The following is a 22452-nucleotide window of genomic DNA, read 5'->3' as shown; positions in this document are numbered from 1 at the left end:
CTGGGAGACTAGTCAGGATCGAGGGAAAGATGAATGACGCAAAGTACAAAGAGATCCTCGATGAAAACCTGTTCCAGAGTGCTCAGGACCTCAGACTGGGGTGAAGGTTCACCTTCCAACAGGACAACTAACCTAAGCACACAGCCAAGACAACTCAGGAGTGGCTTCGGGACAAGTCTCTGAATGTCCTTGAGTGGCCCAGGCAGAGCCCGGGCTTGGACCCGATCAAATATCGCTGCTACAGCAAAGTACTGATTAAAGGATCTGAATATTTGTGTAAATGTGATTTCAGGTTTTACATTTACAATACATTTGCAAATATGTGAAAAAAACTGTTTTTGCTTTGTCATTATGGGGTATTGTGTGTAGATAGAATAAAAAATCCTCAGCTTTTTTAATCCATTTTAAATAAGGCTGTAATGTAACAAAATGTGGAAGGAGTGTTACATCATGTCAATAAAGCAAATTGAATTGAGAGGGGGGAAAGAGAAAGAGGGAGAGAGAGAGAGAACACTTCTTTCTGTAAGGGGAAGAGAGTAAAATAAAAACACTTCTTTCTGTCCCACTAAGACACCCTAACCACAGTAACAGTAAAGCATGATCTCATCTGGGGTGGTTTCATAAGACACCCTAACCACAGTAACAGTAAAATAAAAGGGCCTCTGGTTTCTGTTTACAACCCTAACCACAGTAACAGTAAAGCATGATCTCATCTGGGGGAAGGGCCTTTGGTTTCTGTCCCACTAAGACACCCCTAACCACAGTAACAGTAAAGCATGATCTCATCTGGGGGAGAGGGCCGCTCTGGTTTCTGTCCCACTAAGACACCCCTAACCACAGTAACAGTAAAGCATGATCTCATCTGGGGAAAAGGGCCTCTCTGGTTTCTGTCCCACTAAGACAACCCAAACCACAGTAACAGTAAAGCATGATCTCATCTGGGTTTCTGTCCCAGACAACCCTAACCACAGTAACAGTAAAGCATGATCTCATCTGGGGAAAAGGGCTCTGGTTTCTGACACCTCCCAGTAACAGTAAGATGATCTCATCTGGGGACCCTCTGGTTTCTGTCCCAACCAACAGTAACAGTAAAGCATGATCTCATCTGGGAAAAGGGCCTCTCTGGTTTCTGTCCCACTAAGACACCCTAACCACAGTAACAGTAAAGCATGATCTCATCTGGGGAGAGGGCTGCTCTGGTTTGTCTGTCCCACTAACAAGACTCATCTGGGGAGAGGGCCTAACCACAGTAACAGTAAAGTATGATCTCATCTGGGGAGAGGGCCGCTCTGGTTTCTGTCCCAGGGCCTCTCTGGTTTCTGTCCCACTAAGACACCCCTAACCACAGTAACAGTAAAGCATGATCTCATCTGGGGAAAAGGGCCTCTCTGGTTTCTGTCCCACTAAGACACCCCTAACCACAGTAACAGTAAAGCATGATCTCATCTGGGGAAAAGGGCCTCTCTGGTTTCTGTCTGTCCCACTAAGACAACCCAAACCACAGTAACAGTAAAGCATGATCTCATCTGGGGGAAAGGGCCTCTCTGGTTTCTGTCCCACTAAGACACCCCTAACCACAGTAACAGTAAAGCATGATCTCATCTGGGGGAGAGGGCCGCTCTGGTTTCTGTCCCACTAAGACACCCCTAACCACAGTAACAGTAAAGCATGATCTCATCTGGGGAAAGGGCCTAAAGACAACCCAAACCACAGTAACAGTAAAGCATGATCTCATCTGGGGGAGAGGGCCTCTCTGGTTTCTGTCCCACTAAGACACCCCTAACCACAGTAACAGTAAAGCATGGCTCATCTGGGGAGGGGCCCTCTGGTTTCTGTCCACTAAGCTCCCAGTAACAGTAAAGATGATCTCATCTGGGGGAGAGGGCCTGGTTTCAGGCACTGTTTGCCCTGCCAATCTTGGCTCAAGAGAGAGGGCGAGCGAGAGAGAGTCGAAGGGAGCTTTTTGGGATGCTCTGGTTCACACAACACATTTAGATTTCACAGAGTCAATGTGGTTGTGTGAAATTCTAATCGATCAGTACATCGGAAGGCAGAGAAGAGCCATGCATGAAATGACTTCAGGGAGGAGGAGAGGTGAAGTTGTTGTTTCTTCCATCATCTGCTATCAATAAATCCAAAGACGGGGAGAGAGAGAGAAGAAAGGAGAAGAAAGCTCTGGCCCCAGGTTGTGGCTCCTGAAAGAAAGAACCATCTCAGGAATTCACTGTCCCTGGAACCCGCGTCTGTTTCCTGTTAATGGAAGGAGAAGTCCCTTTTCCCTCACTAAGGATGAGTAGAAAACCATTTCTGTCAGAGAGAGAAGCCATAACTGAGACACTTAGTCATTTCTTTATAAAATTGTGTTTTTGATTGAATTATATCAGTAGAAAATTATTATTTCACTTAGAGACAGCTTTTTAATGTTTCTCATTTTGGCCTACTAGTGGGGGGTCGTCACAGATAAAAGCATTTAGCCATAATGGGGAAAAATGATGAACAGAATAAAGTGTTGATGAGATTGGTAGATGTGACTGACACAGCAGGTTGTAGGAGGAGAGTGCTAATGTACTACGTCGTGTTATTACTCCCCTAATAACACACACAATGGGAGGCACACACACGCATCTCCTTAAGTTCACCTTGGGCTTGCCACCTTGACACTGCTGGCTCAGGTTTCAGATTTCCTTAGCGACGGTGTGCAGGGAGATGGGGGTTATTTGATGGGGTTTGGGGACACACACACACACACACACACGCACACACACGCACACACACGTCCCCTCTTGGAGCAGCGGGGGGTAGGGGTGTCTGACACTCTGCATGGTATGTACGTGTGTGTTCTTTGTTGGTGATTTATGACTGACACACTGACTGCCAACAACCAGTCTTTCTCTACTTTGTTCTCTGTGCCTTTGTTCCAATCCCCCCCCTCTCTGACAGAAATCAGCAGGAGCTATTGTTCCCTCCATACCTGGTATATTCCACAGCTGGAGCTAACACAGGGTTGTCTCTTGGTATTGCTATTTTATTAGGATCCCCATTAGCTGTTGCGAAAGCAGCATCTACTTCCTGGGGTCCAAACAGAACATGAAACATGACATAATATAGAACATTAATAAACAAGAACAGCTCAAGGACAGAACTACATACATTTAACAATGGCACACAGAGCCTACATATCAATACATACACACAATATCTAGGTCAAATAGGGGAGGAGCATTGTACTATAAGGTGCTGCCTTCTGTTATCAATTTCTTTCAACAGTCATTTGTGTCAGTGCAGTACATGTTGAGTGGCCTTCTCTATAAGCATGCTGAAAGTCTGTTGTCAATTTGTTTACAGAGAAATAGCATTGTATTTGATCAAACACCATTTTTTCCAACAGTTTGCTAAGAGCTGGCAGCAAGCTGATTTGTCTGCAGTTACAACCAGTAAAGGCCTCTCTACCACTCTCCACCTCTCTCCACCTCTCTCCACCTCTCTCCACCTCTCTCCACCTCTCTCCACCTCTCTCCACCTCTCTCTACCTCTCTCCACCTCTCTCTACCTCTCTCTACCTCTCTCTACCTCTCTGAATAACTTTGGCTTCCCACCAGGCCTGACAACCAACACCTTTCTCTAGACTCAGATTAAAGATATGACAGACAGCAGTGGCCATAGAGTCAGCTACCATCCTCAGTAGCCTTCCATATACGTTTTCAGGAGGTCATAATTGATCGATAACAATTCTTTTCCCACTTGTCCCACACTAACTTACAATGCTTTCTTTAATTAATTATATATATTTTTTTTAATGCATGAATACTATGGCTCGCTGTTTGTTGTTGGCATTTCCTGCTCAAGTTTTACCCTCTTTGGCAATGAAGTAATCATTAAAATAACTGGCAACATCAAATAGTTTTGTGATGAATAAGCCATCTGATTTGATTAAAAGACTGAATTGAATTTGTCTTTGACACGATAATTTAATTTAAAGTATGTTAAAGTTTTATACCATTGATCTTGGCTTCATAATACAGTTTCTTCTTCTTTTTGTTGAGTTTAGTCACGTAATTTCTCAGTTTGAAGTAAGTCAGATGTGCAGCCAGACTCCAGCCACTCCATTCACCCCATCTCTTTCAACCATACAGTTTTTCAATATCTCATCAATTCATTCAATTCCATCAATCCAGTTCTATCATAAAGTTTCATTACAGGTGCATGTTTATCAATAATTGGGAGAAACAATTTCATAAATTCATCAAGTGCAGCATCTGTATGCTTCTTATTAATTATTAGTCCCTCAGAGATAAGCATTAAAACCGTCAGAGTTGTAATAAGAGCCTTCTGGAAGCTTTGCTGTTGAATGGTTCTAGAGCACTACTGGTCCTGCTACAGGATAGCACCATTGGCATGGCAAAGGGGATTCAATCTTCCTCTACACAGCACCACGGTCTGAAAACAATAGGACCCTTCCACTCGAAAGACATTCATTACAGCGTACTGCATATGTCAGTGGTTCCCAAAACGTTTTAACATTGGGATCCATCATCCATCTAAAGCCTTTCACATTCTTTTGTGAGCCACAAAATAGTCAAAACCATGTTTCGAAAGACTAGTTAAAACCAGGCTTTAACTGTGACCCAAGAGAGAACAACAGCATTACGTTACATCCCTTTTGTAACAGTTCGAGTCAATGTGAGTGGGAAACAGAGTTAAACAGAACAATACTGTATCTCTATGCATCAAAACTGGTTCTCCTCTTTTGATCTCCCCTTAATTCACAACCTGTAATTGGTCACCCTCTCTCTCGCCCTCTCTCGCTGTCGCACTTTCGCTCTCCCAACTCCTCTTCTCCCCCGCTCTCCCTTGGTCTCTGTCACTCCCTCCCTCCCCCTCTCGCTCTCCCAACTCCTCTTCTCCCCCGCTCTCCCTTGGTCTCTGTCACTCCCTCCCTCCCCCTCTCGCAACTCCTCTTCTCCCCCCCTCTCGCTCTCCCTTGGTCTCTGTCACTCCCTCCCTCCCCCTCTCGCTCTCCCAACTCCTCTTCTCCCCCGCTCTCCCTTGGTCTCTGTCACTCCCTCCCCCTCTTCTCCCCCGCTCTCCCAACTCCTCTTCTCCCCCGCTCTCCCTTGGTCTCTGTCACTCCCTCCCTCCCCTCTCGCTCTCCCAACTCCTCTTCTCCCCCGCTCTCCCTTGGTCTCTGTCACTCCCTCCCTCCCCCTCTCTAAACAGCTGGGTTACATGTCCAGGGGAGCATTTACATCTGCTGGTAATCACTTACACTTCCCTCCTCCCTGATTATGTAACTTTAATAACATCCAATTACCCACACTGCCTGCCTTCCTGGTCCATCAGCAGAACAGTACAGCGTGTCTGCTGGGTTTGGACACCACAGCCGACCCCCATTCATCTCTCTATGTATCTGGTTGATAATCCACAGTCCTGTCAGAGTAATAGACTTGTATGCCACTGCATAATTATGTCTATCATAGTGAGAGGGAGTTAATATACAGTATATACAGGATCACACTGACAATACACATCCCACTATAGAGGACTAGAATCCATTCTACTCTTTTTACAAAGATATAGAGTACAGACAAATGATGTCATAATACACTTAAAGTCCATGTGTTCCTTTCTCCATCCATCCCGTCAGAGACATTGGATTAGGCAGCAGTATGAATATAAAGGACAGACGATCCAATATGGCCCCTCTGGTTCGTCATCAGAACCATTTCATATCAACTCAATCTGGAAGGGGATTCTTTCATTAATTGTTTATTTATTTCTCAAACAAAATAATGGATTTTCTCTACAGTCTTAGATAATCAGATTGTTCATTTAAAAACACAACCTAGTTATTTAGGGCACATAGTCCCAGTGTGCTGTTTGTGTATAACAAACCCTGACAAATAGAGGGGAAGGATGAGGAAAAGGGTTATTTAGTAGGAAATGGAGAAGAACACCAACCTGTCATCGGATAGAGATGTGGAAGCATCATGATCAGAGACGGCTGGTCCCCAACTACCCTCCATCAACAAAGAGCACCAGATGTGGAAGCATCATGATCAGAGACAGCTGGTCCCCAACTACCCTCCATCAATAAAGAGCACCAGATGTGGAAGCATCATGATCAGAGAAGGCTGGTCCCCAACTACCCTCCATCAATAAAGAGCACCAGATGTGGAAGCATCATGATCAGAGACGGCTGGTCCCCAACTACCCTCCATCAATAAAGAGCACCAGATGTGGAAGCATCACGATCAGAGACGGCTGGTCCCCAACTACCCTCCATCAATAAAGAGCACCAGATGTGGGAGCATCATGATCAGAGACGGCTGGTCCCTAACTACCCTCCATCAATAAAGAGCACCAGATGTGGCAGCATCATGATCAGAGACGGCTGGTCCCTAACTACCCTCCATCAATAAAGAGCACCAGATGTGGAAGCATCATGATCAGAGACGGCTGGTCCCTAACTACCCTCCATCAATAAAGAGCACCAGATGTGGAAGCATCATGATCAGAGACGGCTGGTCCCCAACTACCCTCCATCAATAAAAAGCACCAGATGTGGAAGCATCAATAAAGAGCACCAGATGTGGAAGCATCATGATTAGAGACGGCTGGTCCCCAACTACCCTCCATCAATAAAGAGCACCAGATGTGGAAGCATCACGATCAGAGACGGCTGGTCCCCAACTACCCTCCATCAATAAAGAGCACCAGATGTGGAAGCATCACGATCAGAGACGGCTGGTCCCCAACTACCCTCCATCAATAAAGAGCACCAGATGTGGGAGCATCATGATCAGAGACGGCTGGTCCCTAACTACCCTCCATCAATAAAGAGCACCAGATGTGGAAGCATCATGATCAGAGACGGCTGGTCCCTAACTACCCTCCATCAATAAAGAGCACCAGATGTGGAAGCATCATGATCAGAGACGGCTGGTCCCTAACTACCCTCCATCAATAAAGAGCACCAGATGTGGGAGCATCATGATCAGAGACGGCTGGTCCCTAACTACCCTCCATCAATAAAGAGCACCAGATGTGGAAGCATCATGATCAGAGACGGCTGGTCCCTAACTACCCTCCATCAATAAAGAGCACCAGATGTGGAAGCATCATGATCAGAGACGGCTGGTCCCCAACTACCCTCCATCAATAAAGAGCACCAGATGTGGAAGCATCATGATCAGAGACGGCTGGTCCCCAACTACCCTCCATCAATAAAGAGCACCAGATGTGGAAGCATCATGATCAGAGAACGGTGGAAGCTGGTCCCTAACTACCCTCCATCAATAAAGAGCACCAGATGTGGAAGCATCATGATCAGAGACGGCTGGTCCCCAACTACCCTCCATCAACAAAGAGCACCAGATGCTAGATGAGGAGCACATTGACTATATGAAGGATGATCCCGATCCCATATCATACCAGAGATACTGTAACAATGCAGGTAGTACACACTCACCCTCCCTCCCCACATCACCACCACACAGCAGGTAGTACACACTCACCCTCCCTCCCCACATCACCACCACACAGCAGGTAGTACACACTCACCCTCCCTCCCCACACCACCACCACACAGCAGGTAGTACACACTCACCCTCCCCACATCACCACCACACAGCAGGTAGTACACACTCACTCACCCTCCCTCCCCACACCACCACCACACAGCAGGTAGTACACACTCACCCTCCCCTCCCTCCCTCCCCACACCACCACCACACAGCAGGTAGTACACACCACTCCTCCCTCCCCACACCACCACCACACAGCAGGTAGTACACACTCACCCTCCCTCCCTCCCTCCCACATCACCACCACACAGCAGGTAGTACACACTCACTCACCCCTCCCTCCCCACACCACCACCACACAGCAGGTAGTACACACTCACCCTCCTCCCTCCCTCCCCACACCACCACCACACAGCAGGTAGTACCCCACACTCACCACCACACAGTAGGTAGTACTCCCCTCCCTCCTCCCCACACCACCACCACACAGCAGGTAGTACACACTCACCCTCCCTCCCTTCCCACATCACCACCACACAGTAGGTAGTACACACTCACTCACCCTCCCTTCCCACACCACCACCACACAGCAGGTAGTACACACTCACCCTCCCTCCCCACACCACCACAGCAGGTAGTACACACTCCCCTCCCTCCCTCCCTCCCCACAACACCACCAGGTAGTACACAGAAGGGCATGTGGCAGGTTGGAGCGATTGATATCATTTACATGGATGTATGAATTTGCCCCCCATTAGTGTTTGTGTGTGTGTTTTTGCTCAGGATGTGTCAGAACACACACCCTTGTGGGCCATCTGTCAGTGTTGACAGACGCTGCTGCATGTGCGGCCCCAGGGTGGGGGTACGTAGCAGGGGGAGGACATGACAGATTACACCACTACATGGTGGGAGCCAGAGCATGATAGATGAGCAGGTCTATTAGATACATTCATTTATATTACGCTGGCGCACATACGTGAACCCACACACATGAACACACACGTTCTGCATTGGCCCAAACAAAGAAACAGATGCCTATTAACCACGAACTCTGTTTTTAAAATCAAGCTTCCGACATCCTGGCGCTTGATGTTTACATTTTGGAGCCCAAAGTCTGCTTTTGTATAAGTGAGAGCTAAACCCTCTGTTTTAATGCAATGTTCTGTTACTGTAATGTACCACAGCACACTGTGCGGTTCTGCTGTAGCCTGACAGTAAGGGCTGCCAGGAACAAAGCTTTGTGCCCCCCTTCACCAACACAGACGCGCCTGAACTCGGTCTCCCATTATCTCTGGTTCAACTAGCTCAGGTTAATCATTCTACAGGCACAATAACAGAGGGGTCCGTGACATGTTCTCACCCTGGAGTAGGACCCAATCAAAAGGACCCTGCTACAGCACAGTGGGAGGTAGAGAGGAGAGGAGGAGAGGGGGATAGAAGAGGAGAGGAAGGATAGGGAGAATAATGGAGTAGGTAGAGAGGAGAGGAGGAGATGGGGATAGAAGAGGAGAGGAAGGATAGGGAGAATAATGGAGTAGGTAGAGAGGAGAGGAGGAGATGGGGATAGCAGAGGAGAGGAAGGATAGGGAGAAGAATGGAGTAGGTAGAGAGGAGAGGAGGAGATGGGGATAGAAGAGGAGAGGAAGGATAGGGAGAATAATGGAGTAGGTAGAGAGGAGAGGAGGAGATGGGGATAGAAGAGGAGAGGAAGGATAGGGAGAATAATGGAGTAGGTAGAGAGGAGAGGAGGAGAGGGGGATAGAAGAGGAGAGGAAGGATATGGAGAATAATGGAGTAGGTAGAGAGGAGTGGAGGAGATGGGGATAGAAGAGGAGAGGAAGGATAGGGAGAATAATGGAGTAGGTAGAGAGGAGTGGAGGAGATGGGGGTAGAAGAGGAGAGGAAGGATAGGGAGAATAATGGAGTAGGTAGAGAGGAGTGGAGGAGATGGGGATAGAAGAGGAGAGGAAGGATAGGGAGAAGAATGGCCCATGTGGGTGTAGGATGGATCAGAAGGGTTGAGGTGATTGTAGAGATGAGATTAGAAAGCACACGGACATCAGGGTCAACAGTTGGACATCACAGGGACTGACCCATAGAAATATACGGATTTCTAGAAATTATACTTTTATTGACGAAAAGGGGGAAACCAAACAGCTCAATTATCAACTACCAGAATCCACCACAGAGGAACACCAGGTATTTTAAGCGCAACCATTTCACTGCAGTGGAATTCAGAGTGTGGTCTCATTACTGACAACTGTTATGAGAAAAGCTCATTGGTGATACCATTCAGTGGAGAGACATGTTAACTAACAGAAGAATATCAGACTATCAAAATCAGAGTCATACCATCAGTATCGCCACAATCTTCTCCAGTCCCAGTCTCCTCTGTGCTAGAGCCAACACACCCAGACAGATGGCTATGTGAACCATGGTGGGTCTATGGAAGACAACACTCTGTTCTCAGATAAGACAGAAATGAAAGGCCTGAGCCCAGGGGATGGGGTGAGGAGAGGGAGTGTGGGGGGTTACTACATAAAGCATTGCTGGCTTTAGCTGCCTAGACTGATGCATTTCCGCTGTATAAAAGCACCGTTCGGGGTTGTCGTCCCAAGCGTTGCGTGACCGGTCCCCTTTCAAGTCAACATCATCTTAGAAATCAGGCACTTAAATGTGATAAGAGTCATTTCTGAAATTCAAAAAGGCTGAAATGGAAAGTCAGTCACAGCCAGTCCAACACAAAGGCCTTTCCAACCTCACCTGGGTCTGAAAAGGCACCTTATTCCCTATATATCCCCAAAGCAGGCCCTGGCTAAAAGTAGTTCCATTTCAGACACAGTCCTCATCCAGCAGGGACCAGCTAGAGAGAAGAAATAAAGCCCTTTACTGCTGTTTTAACTGACAGCCTGGAGGACAGATATTGATCAGTACTGTGATAGCCAACCTCAAAGGAGTTTAAGAGCCATTAATGTTCCCAGTGTGAGCTGAGACAGACGGGGGGAAATAGCCTCTAACATGTTGTCGTTTAATGGAGGATTAGAGCTTTCACCCCTAGAGGTCAGGGGTCAGAGGTTATCTCCTGGGGGTCAGAGCTGTGTGTGGAAATGAATTGCTGCCTGCCAGCTGGTACTAAATAATTGATTATTAGGCAGAGAGAGAAAGATCACAGGCATACATTTTATTTGTCACATGCCTCGTAAACAACAGGTGTAGACTAACAGTGAAATGCTTATTTACGGGCCCTTCCCAACAACGCAGAGAGAAAGAAAATAGAGAAATAATAACACGCAATAATAAAAGTTATAATAAATACACAATGAGTAACGATATATCAACTATATACAGGGGTACCAGTACCGAGTCGATGTGAAGGGGTACAAGGTAATTGAGGGAGATATGTACATATAACTAGGAATAAAGTGACTAGTTAACAGTATAGATCATAAACAGTAACAGCAGCGTATGTGATGAGTCAAAATAAATGAGTGCAAAAAGGGTCAATACAGATAGCTATTGGTTAACTATTTAACTACCAGGACTAACTATTTAACTACCAGGACTAACTATTTAACTACCAGGACTAACTATTTAACAACCAAGACTAACTATTTAACTATTTAACTACCAGGACTAACTATTTAACAACCAGGACTAACTATTTAACAACCAAGACTAACTATTTAACTACCAGGACTTAACTATTTAACAACCAAGACTAACTATTTAACTACCAGGACTAACTATTTAACAACCAGGACTAACTATTTAACAACCAAGACTAACTATTTAACTAACAGGACTAACTATTTAACAACCAGGACTAACTATTTAACTACCAGGACTAACTATTTAACAACCAAGACTAACTATTTAACAACCAGGACTAACTATTTAACAACCAGGACTAACTATTTAACTACCAGGACTAACTATTTAACTACCAGGACTAACTGTTTAACTACCAGGACTAACTGTTTAACTACCAGGACTAACTGTTTAACTACCAATAGTAACTATTTAACTACCAGGACTAACTATTTAACTACCAGGACTAACTGTTTAACTACCAGGACTAACTGTTTAACTACCAGGACTAACTATTTAACTACCAGGACTAACTATTTAACTACCAGGACTAACTATTTAACTACCAGGACTAACTATTTAACAACCAAGACTAACTATTTAACTATTTAACAACCAAGACTAACTATTTAACTACCAGGACTAACTATTTAACTACCAGGACTAACTGTTTAACTACCAGGACTAACTGTTTAACTACCAGGACTAACTGTTTAACTACCAAGAGTAACTATTTAACTACCAGGACTAACTATTTAACTACCAGGACTAACTGTTTAACTACCAGGACTAACTGTTTAACTACCAGGACTAACTATTTAACTACCAGGACTAACTGTTTAACTACCAGGACTAACTGTTTAACTACCAAGAGTAACTATTTAACTACCAGGACTAACTATTTAACTACCAGGACTAACTGTTTAACTACCAGGACTAACTGTTTAACTACCAGGACTAACTATTTAACTACCAGGACTAACTGTTTAACTACCAGGACTAACTGTTTAACTACCAGGACTAACTATTTAACAACCAGGACTAACTATTTAACAACCAGGACTAACTATTTAACAACCAAGACTAACTATTTAACTAACAGGACTAACTATTTAACTACCAGGACTAACTATTTAACAACCAGGACTAACTATTTAACAACCAAGACTAACAATTTAACTACCAGGACTAACTATTTAACTACCAGGACTAACTATTTAACTACCAGGACTAACTGTTTAACTACCAGGACTAACTGTTTAACTACCAGGACTAACTATTTAACTACCAGGACTAACTATTTAACTACCAGGACTAACTATTTAACTACCAGGACTAACTATTTAACAACCAAGACTAACAATTTAACTACCAGGACTAACTATTTAACTACCAGGACTAACTATTTAACTACCAGGACTAACTGTTTAACTACCAGGACTAACTGTTTAACTATCAGGACTAACTATTTAACTACCAGGACTAACTATTTAACTACCAGGACTAACTATTTAACTACCAGGACTAACTATTTAACAACCAGGACTAACTATTTAACAACCAAGACTAACAATTTAACTACCAGGACTAACTATTTAACTACCAGGACTAACTATTTAACAACCAAGACTAACTATTTAACAACCAGGACTAACTATTTAACAACCAGGACTAACTATTTAACTACCAGGACTAACTATTTAACTACCAGGACTAACTGTTTAACTACCAGGACTAACTGTTTAACTACCAGGACTAACTATTTAACTACCAGGACTAACTATTTAACTACCAGGACTAACTGTTTACATACTAGGACTAACTGTTTAACTACCAGGACTAACTGTTTAACTACCAGGACTAACTGTTTAACTACCAGGACTAACTATTTAACTACCAGGACTAACTGTTTAACTACCAGGACTAACTATTTAACTACCAGGACTAACTATTTAACTACCATGACTAACTATTTAACTACCATGACTAACTGTTTAACTACCATGACTAACTGTTTAACTACCAGGACTAACTATTTAACTACCATGACTAACTGTTTAACTACCAGGACTAACTATTTAACTACCAGGACTAACTATTTAACTACCAGGACTAACTGTTTACATACCAGGACTAACTATTTAACTACCAGGACTAACTATTTAACTACCAGGACTAACTATTTAGCAGTCTTATAGCTTGGAGGTAGAAGCTCTTCAGGGTCCTGTTGGTTCCAGACTTGGCGCATCAGTATCGCTTGTGTACGCTGTGTGTGTGTACATTGGAGTGGCTGACCCTCAGAGAGACACACACCAGTTTGACCTCACCAGGCACCACAGGGACCCCTGTTTCCATGAAAATAAGTCTGATTGATCAGAACTAAAAGAGACCCTTACTTATGGCAATCTGAGTGGGACGGGCACTGCAGTGTTCTTCAGTGGCATGACTGTCTAATAGTTTCAATGCATACTAAAACAGCATCTTACTGCACATGTCACATGTATATTGATATAGCATGAGCCAACTTAACTTGACACCTTCTTTACAAAAACAAAATATCCTCTGACGAAAAATGGCAATATTGAAAAGTCATTACAGGACATAGTTTACTTATAGTATCTAAACTATCATCTGTGAAGAAAATAAATAAAAAGCAACTTTGCTGCATGATACGCCCATGTAAGGCCTTTTAGCATTCTGGAGTCTTGTTAAACAAATCTGTTAGGTCTCAAGAGAGGACAACAAAACATTTCCGCTCCTTTCAGAGGAGCTTGACGAGAAACAAAACAGAAGAGCTCCAAGAAAAAGTCTCACCCACGAGGTATGACCTCTGACCCACGAGGTATGACCCACGCTCTGACCCACGAGGTATGACCCACGCTCTGACCCACGAGGTATGACCTCCGGAAGAAAGGGAAGGACTTCATCCATGTAAACTCTGTAGCCTTATATCACCTAGTAACTAAGTGTTTGCATGTAAACTACTGTGAAGTCCCTTAATAAACATCTCTGTCCGTTTACTACAATGTCCCCTATACTCCATTTAAGGTTCTGGAAGTGTTATTGTCTGTCTGCTGCAGTTAAATCAAGGTTAAATCCATTTTTAAAAGGTCCCTCTCTACAGTGTCCCTATCCCTTAAGCAGCACTATTCCACACAACATTCTACATTCTATCAGGGACGTGGTCTCTCACTCTCACCCCAGAGAACTGATGCCATCACAGCAAATACTGACAAGTTTCTCTCTTTTCACCTCTCTCTCTCTCTCTCTCTTCCCCAAATCAAGCTAGCAGTGATGAATAACATAACTATTTGTTCATTTTCAGCAACATGGCTGTTGGCTGGGAGGTAGTGTGTTTTCCCAGAAGACAGTGTGCCTCTCTGCCAGGCTGTTGAACCCCTGTGAGTGAGTAGTGGGCACATATTTTAGCCATGGGCATGACAGGCTGCAGTGAAGTTGGTATGAGGCAGGTCTGCAGCTCAGAAACCCTTAGAGACTATCACTAAAGGAACAGTGGTATGACACATGCAGGGACAAAATGGATTCCACATATGGGCTATGATGATGCCTGACATCTCAGCATTGCATTGCTAGAAAATGTGGACATTCCTCAGTTAGTACGAAGAGTTAGTACGCACAGAGGACCATTCAACTAACAGCCCAGAGGTCCTCTCTGGTTCACTAGAGGCAAATAAAAGCTTCTCTATCTAAACAGCATTTCCACAGTTAGTCAGAGAAAAGAAAACAGGGAACCATTTAAACAGCCCTCTAAAAACAAACTCTCTTCAAATTGGACTGCCAATGAGGGGGGAGTGAAGTGTCATTCATCACTATACTTGAAGAGGAAGACACGTCAGTCAAGGACAGAAAACACAAGACAAACTTCAAATAACTTAAGAGATGCTGGAGTGTAAGATAGGAAAGGAACACAACCACAATCCTGGACAATAGGTTGGTATTCATATAGTATGCATCAAAGTAGGACATCTTAGTACAACTGTATGTTCTCCACACAACACTAGTTCATGTTGCATCATTTGTAGAAAACAACTGTCTATGACTGATCTGAAAGGAATAATGTACATGTCCCTCAGTATTTCTACTTCTGACTACTCCTCTATACCAGGGGCCTGGTTCCTGAGACGACCCAAGGCTCAAACAGCGCAAACATTTTATTTGCATATGTGCCTAAATATTTAGCTGTGCGACTGGAAATGTACATTTAGAAGCACCAGTGTGGCTAGAAAACTTAAGGATTCTAGCTTTAAGGCCTCAAATATTTTTCATTGTGCTCCTAAATTCCTTTGTGTGCTCCTACATGTTTCAACTTAGACACACACGTGCTCCTTGTTAAAAAGGTCAGCGTAGAGGCCTGCTACCTTATGAGGGAGGAACAACAACCTAACCACAGACTGTAATACACAACCCAAACATGTTACAGTCACAGGACATTCTGAGTGAGAGGGTTTTATAGGGTCTTTTCACACAAGGAGGAAAACCCCTAACTCTCACACACACACACACACACACACACACACACACGTCACAATGGCAGCCCACCATCACAAAACTCATCTATTGTACACAAGAGGCCAGACAACAACAAGTGTGAGTCACACGACGGAGAAGTGTCTGAGCTGAATGTATATCTCCATAGTCTACTGATGTACATAGGAGCTTGTGGTACACTATGTTTCTGCCAAGGTCTATAAAGAAAACAAGTCCATACATGCGTATGGAATAAGCATACAGTGAGTTTGGTTTCATGATGTGAGTTTTCCCCCACTATCTCCTTACCTGCACCTGGCCCTTGCCCATGATGATGTCCACGATCTCATTGTCATCTTTGTTGAGCTTGGTCTTGTCGTAACATTTCTCGTAGCACAGGATCCGAAGGCACTGAGAACCCTCCAGCTCAATTTCAAACTCCTATTGGACAATGTACAGTCAGGACAGGAGAACAGGCTTCAATGTCCTATTGACCAGAGAACATTCTGTATGATGGAGTACTGGAATTGGAGTGAATTGGAGTAACATGTCCTCTTGACAACATAACTGACAGTAATATGATCTGAATATTGGAGCTCTGTGTGGTGTTGGTCTCTCACCTCGTTCCACTGTGGTTCAGTGGTGTCTCTGAAGACGCGGGTCTTGGCCTTGCTGACAAAGTAGCCATAAGAGTCCACCTCTAGGGTACAGTACAGATCTGAACAGGACACAGAGAGACAGGGTAAAGTACAGATCTGAACAGGACACAGAGACACAGGGTACAGTACAGATCTGAACAGGACACAGACACACACACAGGGTACAGTACAGATCTGATCAGGACACAGACACACACACAGGGTACAGTACAGATCTGAACAGGACACAGAGGAGTTAGACATTACAGTGAGTGGATCTAAAATAATCAGCAATTATAACACAATAATATCAACATCAACAGTAAATGGATAAACATTTTCCTTAGTGCCAGGATGATACCAGTATCGTTAGATTTTGTTCCATGGCTAAAATACGAAGCAGACTAAACTCTTTGGTCCTTTAAAAACCTGCTGTATGTAAAATGATATGATTCAGCCTGGAAAATCAATTAATGTGACTCTGGATGACAACATAATGATGTTTGTTTCCAACATTTGGGCTGTTTTCCTAAAGAAGTTAAATCGCTTCATGTTTTGTTTCCATGCCACAATACTAATGAGTATCGTGACATTGATATGGTCCCGGTCCTAATTTTCAGAATTGTACCACAACTGTGTAGAGTTAGACCATTTCTATATTAATTGTCAATCCACTGAAAATGTGTTTCTCAACCCCTTACCACCAAATGGTAGAGGCCTGCATTACCGACAACCCCTTACCACCGAATGGTAGAGGCCTGCATTACCGACAACCCCTTACCACCGAATGGTAGAGGCCTGCATTACCGACAACCCCTTACCACCGAATGGTAGAGGCCTGCATTACCGACAACCCCTTACCACCGAATGGTAGAGGCCTGCATTACCGACAACCCCTTACCACCGAATGGTAGAGGCCTGCATTACCGACAACCCCTTACCACCGAATGGTAGAGGCCTGCATTACCGACAACCCCTTACCACCGAATGGTAGAGGCCTGCATTACCGACAACCCCTTACCACCGAATGGTAGAGGCCTGCATTACCGACAGAATGAACACGGAACACAGACATGACTGGGCACACCATTACAATATCTCCCCAGCACTGGTTTAAGAGACCGAGCCAGAGGCCTCTCTCGTCATCCCGGCTGGGGTCCCTGGGGTCTCCACTGCTCTCTGACAGCATGATGGATGGCTACCTGCTATGCCCCTGACCCTGGGAGTCACCACAGCTACACACACAGTCACATCACCCAGGCACAGAACTAGAGACAGTGTTTACACTGTAGCACAGTCACACATGACTTAGCAACATGAAAACAATGGCATGACCCATGTCTGTCTGGGTCTGGCTCATATACCTATATTCATCTCTGGGTTAGGGTATCATACCAGTTGAGGTATGGATGACCATCAGTCTTCTGTCACAGAACAAGAACAGTACAGGGATCCAAACAAGAGAGAAGACTGGCATATTCTTCTGTCTTGGATAAGGTAGATATTAGGTGGGGGATAGTACCCAGTTGAGGTGTGGTAGGATAATTTAATCCAGGATCCATGTAATTCCTGCTCGTTTTCCAGCACACTGAACCTCTGATGTAATCATCACTCACAATGAGGAATCATTTAGTATGGGGAGTGTGACCATAGTCCTATGATCTCTTGTCACAATATAAAACAGGCCTTACATCAATAATCAGACACTGCAAACAGTTAAATGGTTTATGATGAGCACATATTTATTAATGGAATAATGTCCTTTTTGTAAATGATTACCTGGTATTTCCTCATTGATTATAGAGGGTTATCTGTTAATATCCTGGTCAGAGAACTGACGGACAATGGGAAACGTTTAAGAAAGGTTTATTCAGTGTAAAGGAATAGTTTCTTATCCCTGTTCATATCCCAGATTGTATTTTTGATAAAAACATGGTTGCACCGTTATTGATGTGTGTGTGAAGATGTTTAGACACTAATTCATGCTGTTGAATGTTAATTGAACAGGATGTGAAAGGGCTTCTTCCCATTGGTCAGATGCATGATCGGTATTGATAATTAAACCCTGTAATTTCTGTGTGAGTACAGACAGACAGGCAGGGTAAGATTGGCATACTGCCGGGTACAGGAATGATTAAACCCTGTAATTTCTGTGTGAGTACAGACAGACAGGCAGGGTAAGATTGGCATACTGCCGGGTACAGGAATGATTGAAGCCTGGCATTTCTGTGTGAGTACAGACAGACAGGCAGGGTAAGATTGGCATACTGCCGGGTACAGGAATGATTGAAGCCTGGCATTTCTGTGTGAGTACAGACAGACAGGCAGGGTAAGATTGGCATACTGCCGGGTACAGGAATGATTGAAGCCTGGCATTTCTGTGTGAGTACAGACAGACAGGCAGGGTAAGATTGGAATACTGCCGGGTACAGGAATGATTGAAGCTTGGCATTTCTGTGTGAGTACAGACAGACAGGCAGGGTAAGATTGGCATACTGTCGGGTACAGGAATGATTGAAGCCTGGCATTTCTTTTGAGTTGAAGGCCTACTTTTTATTCATCGTCCTGTTTATTTGTTTGTGTAAATAAATTGTACAGCCACCAGCTTATTATCTTCACGTTTGCTAATAAAAGCTGCTGTCTGGGAAAGAAAAACCACATCTTCCTCGTCTGCCTCCTCACTGTTCCAACCCAACCACATGGTCAACCTCACAGGTGGGCAAACTGACCATCTGGGGTGTTTTCAAAATTGAGTCACGTTTTAATAATTATACAACATTCGCCACATGGTTGATATAACAAAGTGAGAGGAAGGGGCCCTGTCACAGTACCACGATCATCTCTGACACTAACTACTGTCAATATAATTTAGTAAGTCAAAGACTACCTTCCCACAGTGCACTACTTTTGACCAGAGACTTATGGACCCTGGTCAAAAAGCTCTGGTCAAAAGTAGTGCACTATAGTGAATAGGGTGCATTTGGTACGCAGAAAATGTTACATTTAAGACCACTGTACATATTTGGACATAGGCCTAGTGTGCTCCTCCATTGAAGTGAGTTCATAGAGAGTTAGAACAGGGTAGTTTATCACTGTTAATGACCACAGAAATAGCATTTGGCTGTTAAGAGAAGAACCATTTCGGAAGCACAACTCCCCAATGTGTCAGATTTACACACCGGCAAACTCTGTTCAGACAGTGTGTAAACCAAAAACCACTCAAGGAAACATTCATACTCCTGGACCACTCAGATTTATCAAGAAGTTTATTTTTCCTCCATATCTGAAATAGGTTTATATGGCTGAAATCTTGCACTAAAAAACAGGGCCAGAGGGAACATATTTAGCCTCGTTTTCATTTGTCCTAGCTAGTAGTGTTGCCAGAGGAGAATTCAGAAATGGGACATGAGGAAGTGAAAGAGAGCTGGCGACTGAAGGTGATTGGTTGAATAAGCCCCGAGGGCTGTCATTTCATTGGCAGACCTCTTCCTGCTGTTGTATAAAGGGTTAAATCTGGTGGTCAGTGAGGGGTCTGAGCGAGGTCACACACACATACGGTCTATCGGGGTTAATGGATACTGTCCTGACTGTGTCCAGATGACCTGGAAGTTGACCCCCTCCCTTTTTGTGTGTCCTCTTTCCTAATCCTAGCCTGTAGCTGTGTGTTAAGTGGTAGATGAAACAGTGGGCGGGAACACAGAGACTCAAACAGTCATGCTGAAGACTTAAAGTAGGGGTTGTCTTATTTTTGGGGGGGGATTTACATTTTGGATGAGCTGAAAAATCACAAGGAATTCAGCAAAAATATGTTTAATTTAAGTATTCCCACAAATAAAGTAAAAAAAGACATGTCTCAAGGTATGAAATTATTGTTATTTTTAAAATCAATCTCTTTTTGGGCTTAGTTGTAGTAAATTTTCAATGTACCAATTATTATATTATTCTCCAGCGCCCTGATCAACTATATCGGCCGGCAGGCTGAATCTAGTTAGCCACCCCTGACTTAAAGCAATCAGTATATGTAGACTCTGGAAGAACAACAAGACGTAGAGACGGAGGGGGGAGAGGGCTGCTTTATAGTGTGGGAGTCCCTTCCCCTCTGTGTTTTCCAACCACCTCCCAAACACAGATCCTTATTGTAACATGAACAATCTACCGCTTTATTTAGAACATATTGGAAGAAATCGGAACTCAAAGGGAACATTATGAAGAAGGAAACTGTGTAATCAAATTATTTTTCATTGGCTCCAGAATGATGACACTAATAAAAGGAGTGAAGGAAAAACGGTTGAATGAGAAAAGCAGAGGGCTAGATAACATGAAGCATTATACAGTACTAGTTCAAAACTCCAATATGGTATTTTACTGTATATGTGTTGTGTGTATTATAATGCTGTATGAAACCACCAAATCTCCATCTTATAGATGTGTTACTATAATGTTCAGTGGTGTAGAAGATGCCACCTTTATTCTAGGTCAATGTTTCCCCTCATTTTTGTATCGTATTTTTGAGGCGAACAAGTAGACTTCTAGAATCTTCCACTGACCCACTTCTGAAATGTTGCCCTGAGATGAAATCGAACTCTGCTTCCTATTGGATGAAACGGTGTGTGGCAACAGTGATAAGACCATTTTAATAGGACATGTTTGTACATACTCCAGAACTGTGTGCCTTAATCATATTGTAATGACTGTAGGAGCCATATGTTGTAGTGTGCTATGGGCTACTGTATTATTATACATACACACAATCATACCAACACACAGGCACACACTCTTATGCAAGGGAGAAAATGGGTGACAGATGACTTGTACACAAACAATATGCCCTAAAGGCAGAATCCGAGCAATACAAAATGTGAGGACAGAGACCAGGGAGGCCGACAATAAAACAAAACATTAAATGACAGATGGTCTCTAGTCTCCATAACGACCCTTTTCTAAAGAATCAGGGGATTTCCTAACAAACTAAGACCTCTCTATAAGACGGCGTCCAAACGGCATCATACACAGACAAACACATTTGTACCAGTACTTACTTTATTACAAGTCAACCAACATAATACTTTCGACCATATCACAGGTTCCAACCCAAGTGCCAATGTGATTTAGCAAACTTCAGGCGATGCTATGGTTAGATGGCATGAAAATAGAGCTCTTTGGCCAAGTACACCAATCCCAACACACCAAACGTTTGACTGGTACTGTATATAACATTCTACTGGTTGCAATAATTTTGTATAATCATTTACATTGAAAAATTCTATGCTTTGAATCAAGCGCTGTTTTGTGTTTCAGTTCATAAACCATCTGCAGAGAAAAATTGGGAGAAACTTCCCAATTTTTTCCAATTTTGCAATCTATATGGCACAGCTGTCAATGTTTTGGTCCTTTAATGAAACTGGTATACTTTTTTATTTATCACAATTCTCTTTAGCCAATGTTGGTCTTTAATGCAGGGCCGACAGTCAAGTTCCTTACATTCATCCCCCTTCCACTTTCCTCTTCCATTTTTGCCGTAAAATTGCAATTAGTTGGTTGTAATTTTGGGTAAAGCAGACATTTCCATATTTTTGTTAACTGCATGTGTGACATAACTCCACCAGTCCTATTTATGATATAATTTACAAAGAAAAATGTTTTATTATATATATTTTTTTATTATTATATTTGAGTTTAACCATAATATTTTTTAAATATTTATTCTATATTTTCTGGTGGATTAAACTGAAATTGCAACCAACTTTCTATGGCTTGTTTTCAAAATTGCAATATTTTGGAGATTATTTCATTTTCAAATAACTGAAAATGAGAGGCTGTAATCTGAATAAAGGCCATTCTTGAACATGGGATGAGACATTATTACTAATCTGCTAGAGAACCAGTGTGAATTTAAGTATAACTTTTGAATGACAATCACTTAGTGAGAGGTGTAATGCTTTAATATTTAATCATTTCTGCCCTCTGAATTGATATTCATTACATAAATAGTCCAGTATAATTTTGTCTCGCTTCCAAATAAAATGGAATCATTTTTGTTCATATAATTTTAAAAAAACAAGTTGGTAGGTGCAGGCAAGGCCATAGGCAAACTGTGATATGACTAAAGAGTTCATGAGGGTGATTTTTCCACAAATAGACAGTTATTTTCCTTTCCACAGTAGTAAGATCTTATCCATTTTTGCTAACTTTTCATTAATATGTATTGTAATGAG

The 22452-nt window shown here is 43.2% G+C and overlaps 1 protein-coding gene across 5 annotated transcripts in view; it reads right to left on the bottom strand.

Moving 5' to 3' along the window:
• Positions 1 to 22452, bottom strand: part of LOC115135917 (active breakpoint cluster region-related protein) — a 259552-nt gene that overhangs the window by 47958 nt on the left and 189142 nt on the right. For all 5 annotated transcript variants that reach the window (XM_029671122.2, XM_029671123.2, XM_029671124.2 and 2 more), the window contains 2 exons: positions 16220 to 16317; positions 15909 to 16040 (listed from right to left, as the gene is read on the bottom strand). In XM_029671122.2, coding sequence (XP_029526982.2) covers positions 15909 to 16040; positions 16220 to 16317 — 230 coding nt within the window. The remainder of the gene's footprint in view (positions 1 to 15908; positions 16041 to 16219; positions 16318 to 22452) is intronic.

Source organism: Oncorhynchus nerka, linkage group LG10, assembly GCF_034236695.1.
Source record: "Oncorhynchus nerka isolate Pitt River linkage group LG10, Oner_Uvic_2.0, whole genome shotgun sequence".
NCBI classification, from domain to species: Eukaryota; Metazoa; Chordata; class Actinopteri; order Salmoniformes; family Salmonidae; genus Oncorhynchus; species Oncorhynchus nerka.
The sequence above is the reverse complement of the archived record's forward strand: the minus strand, read 5'-3'. Positions and strand labels throughout refer to the sequence as shown.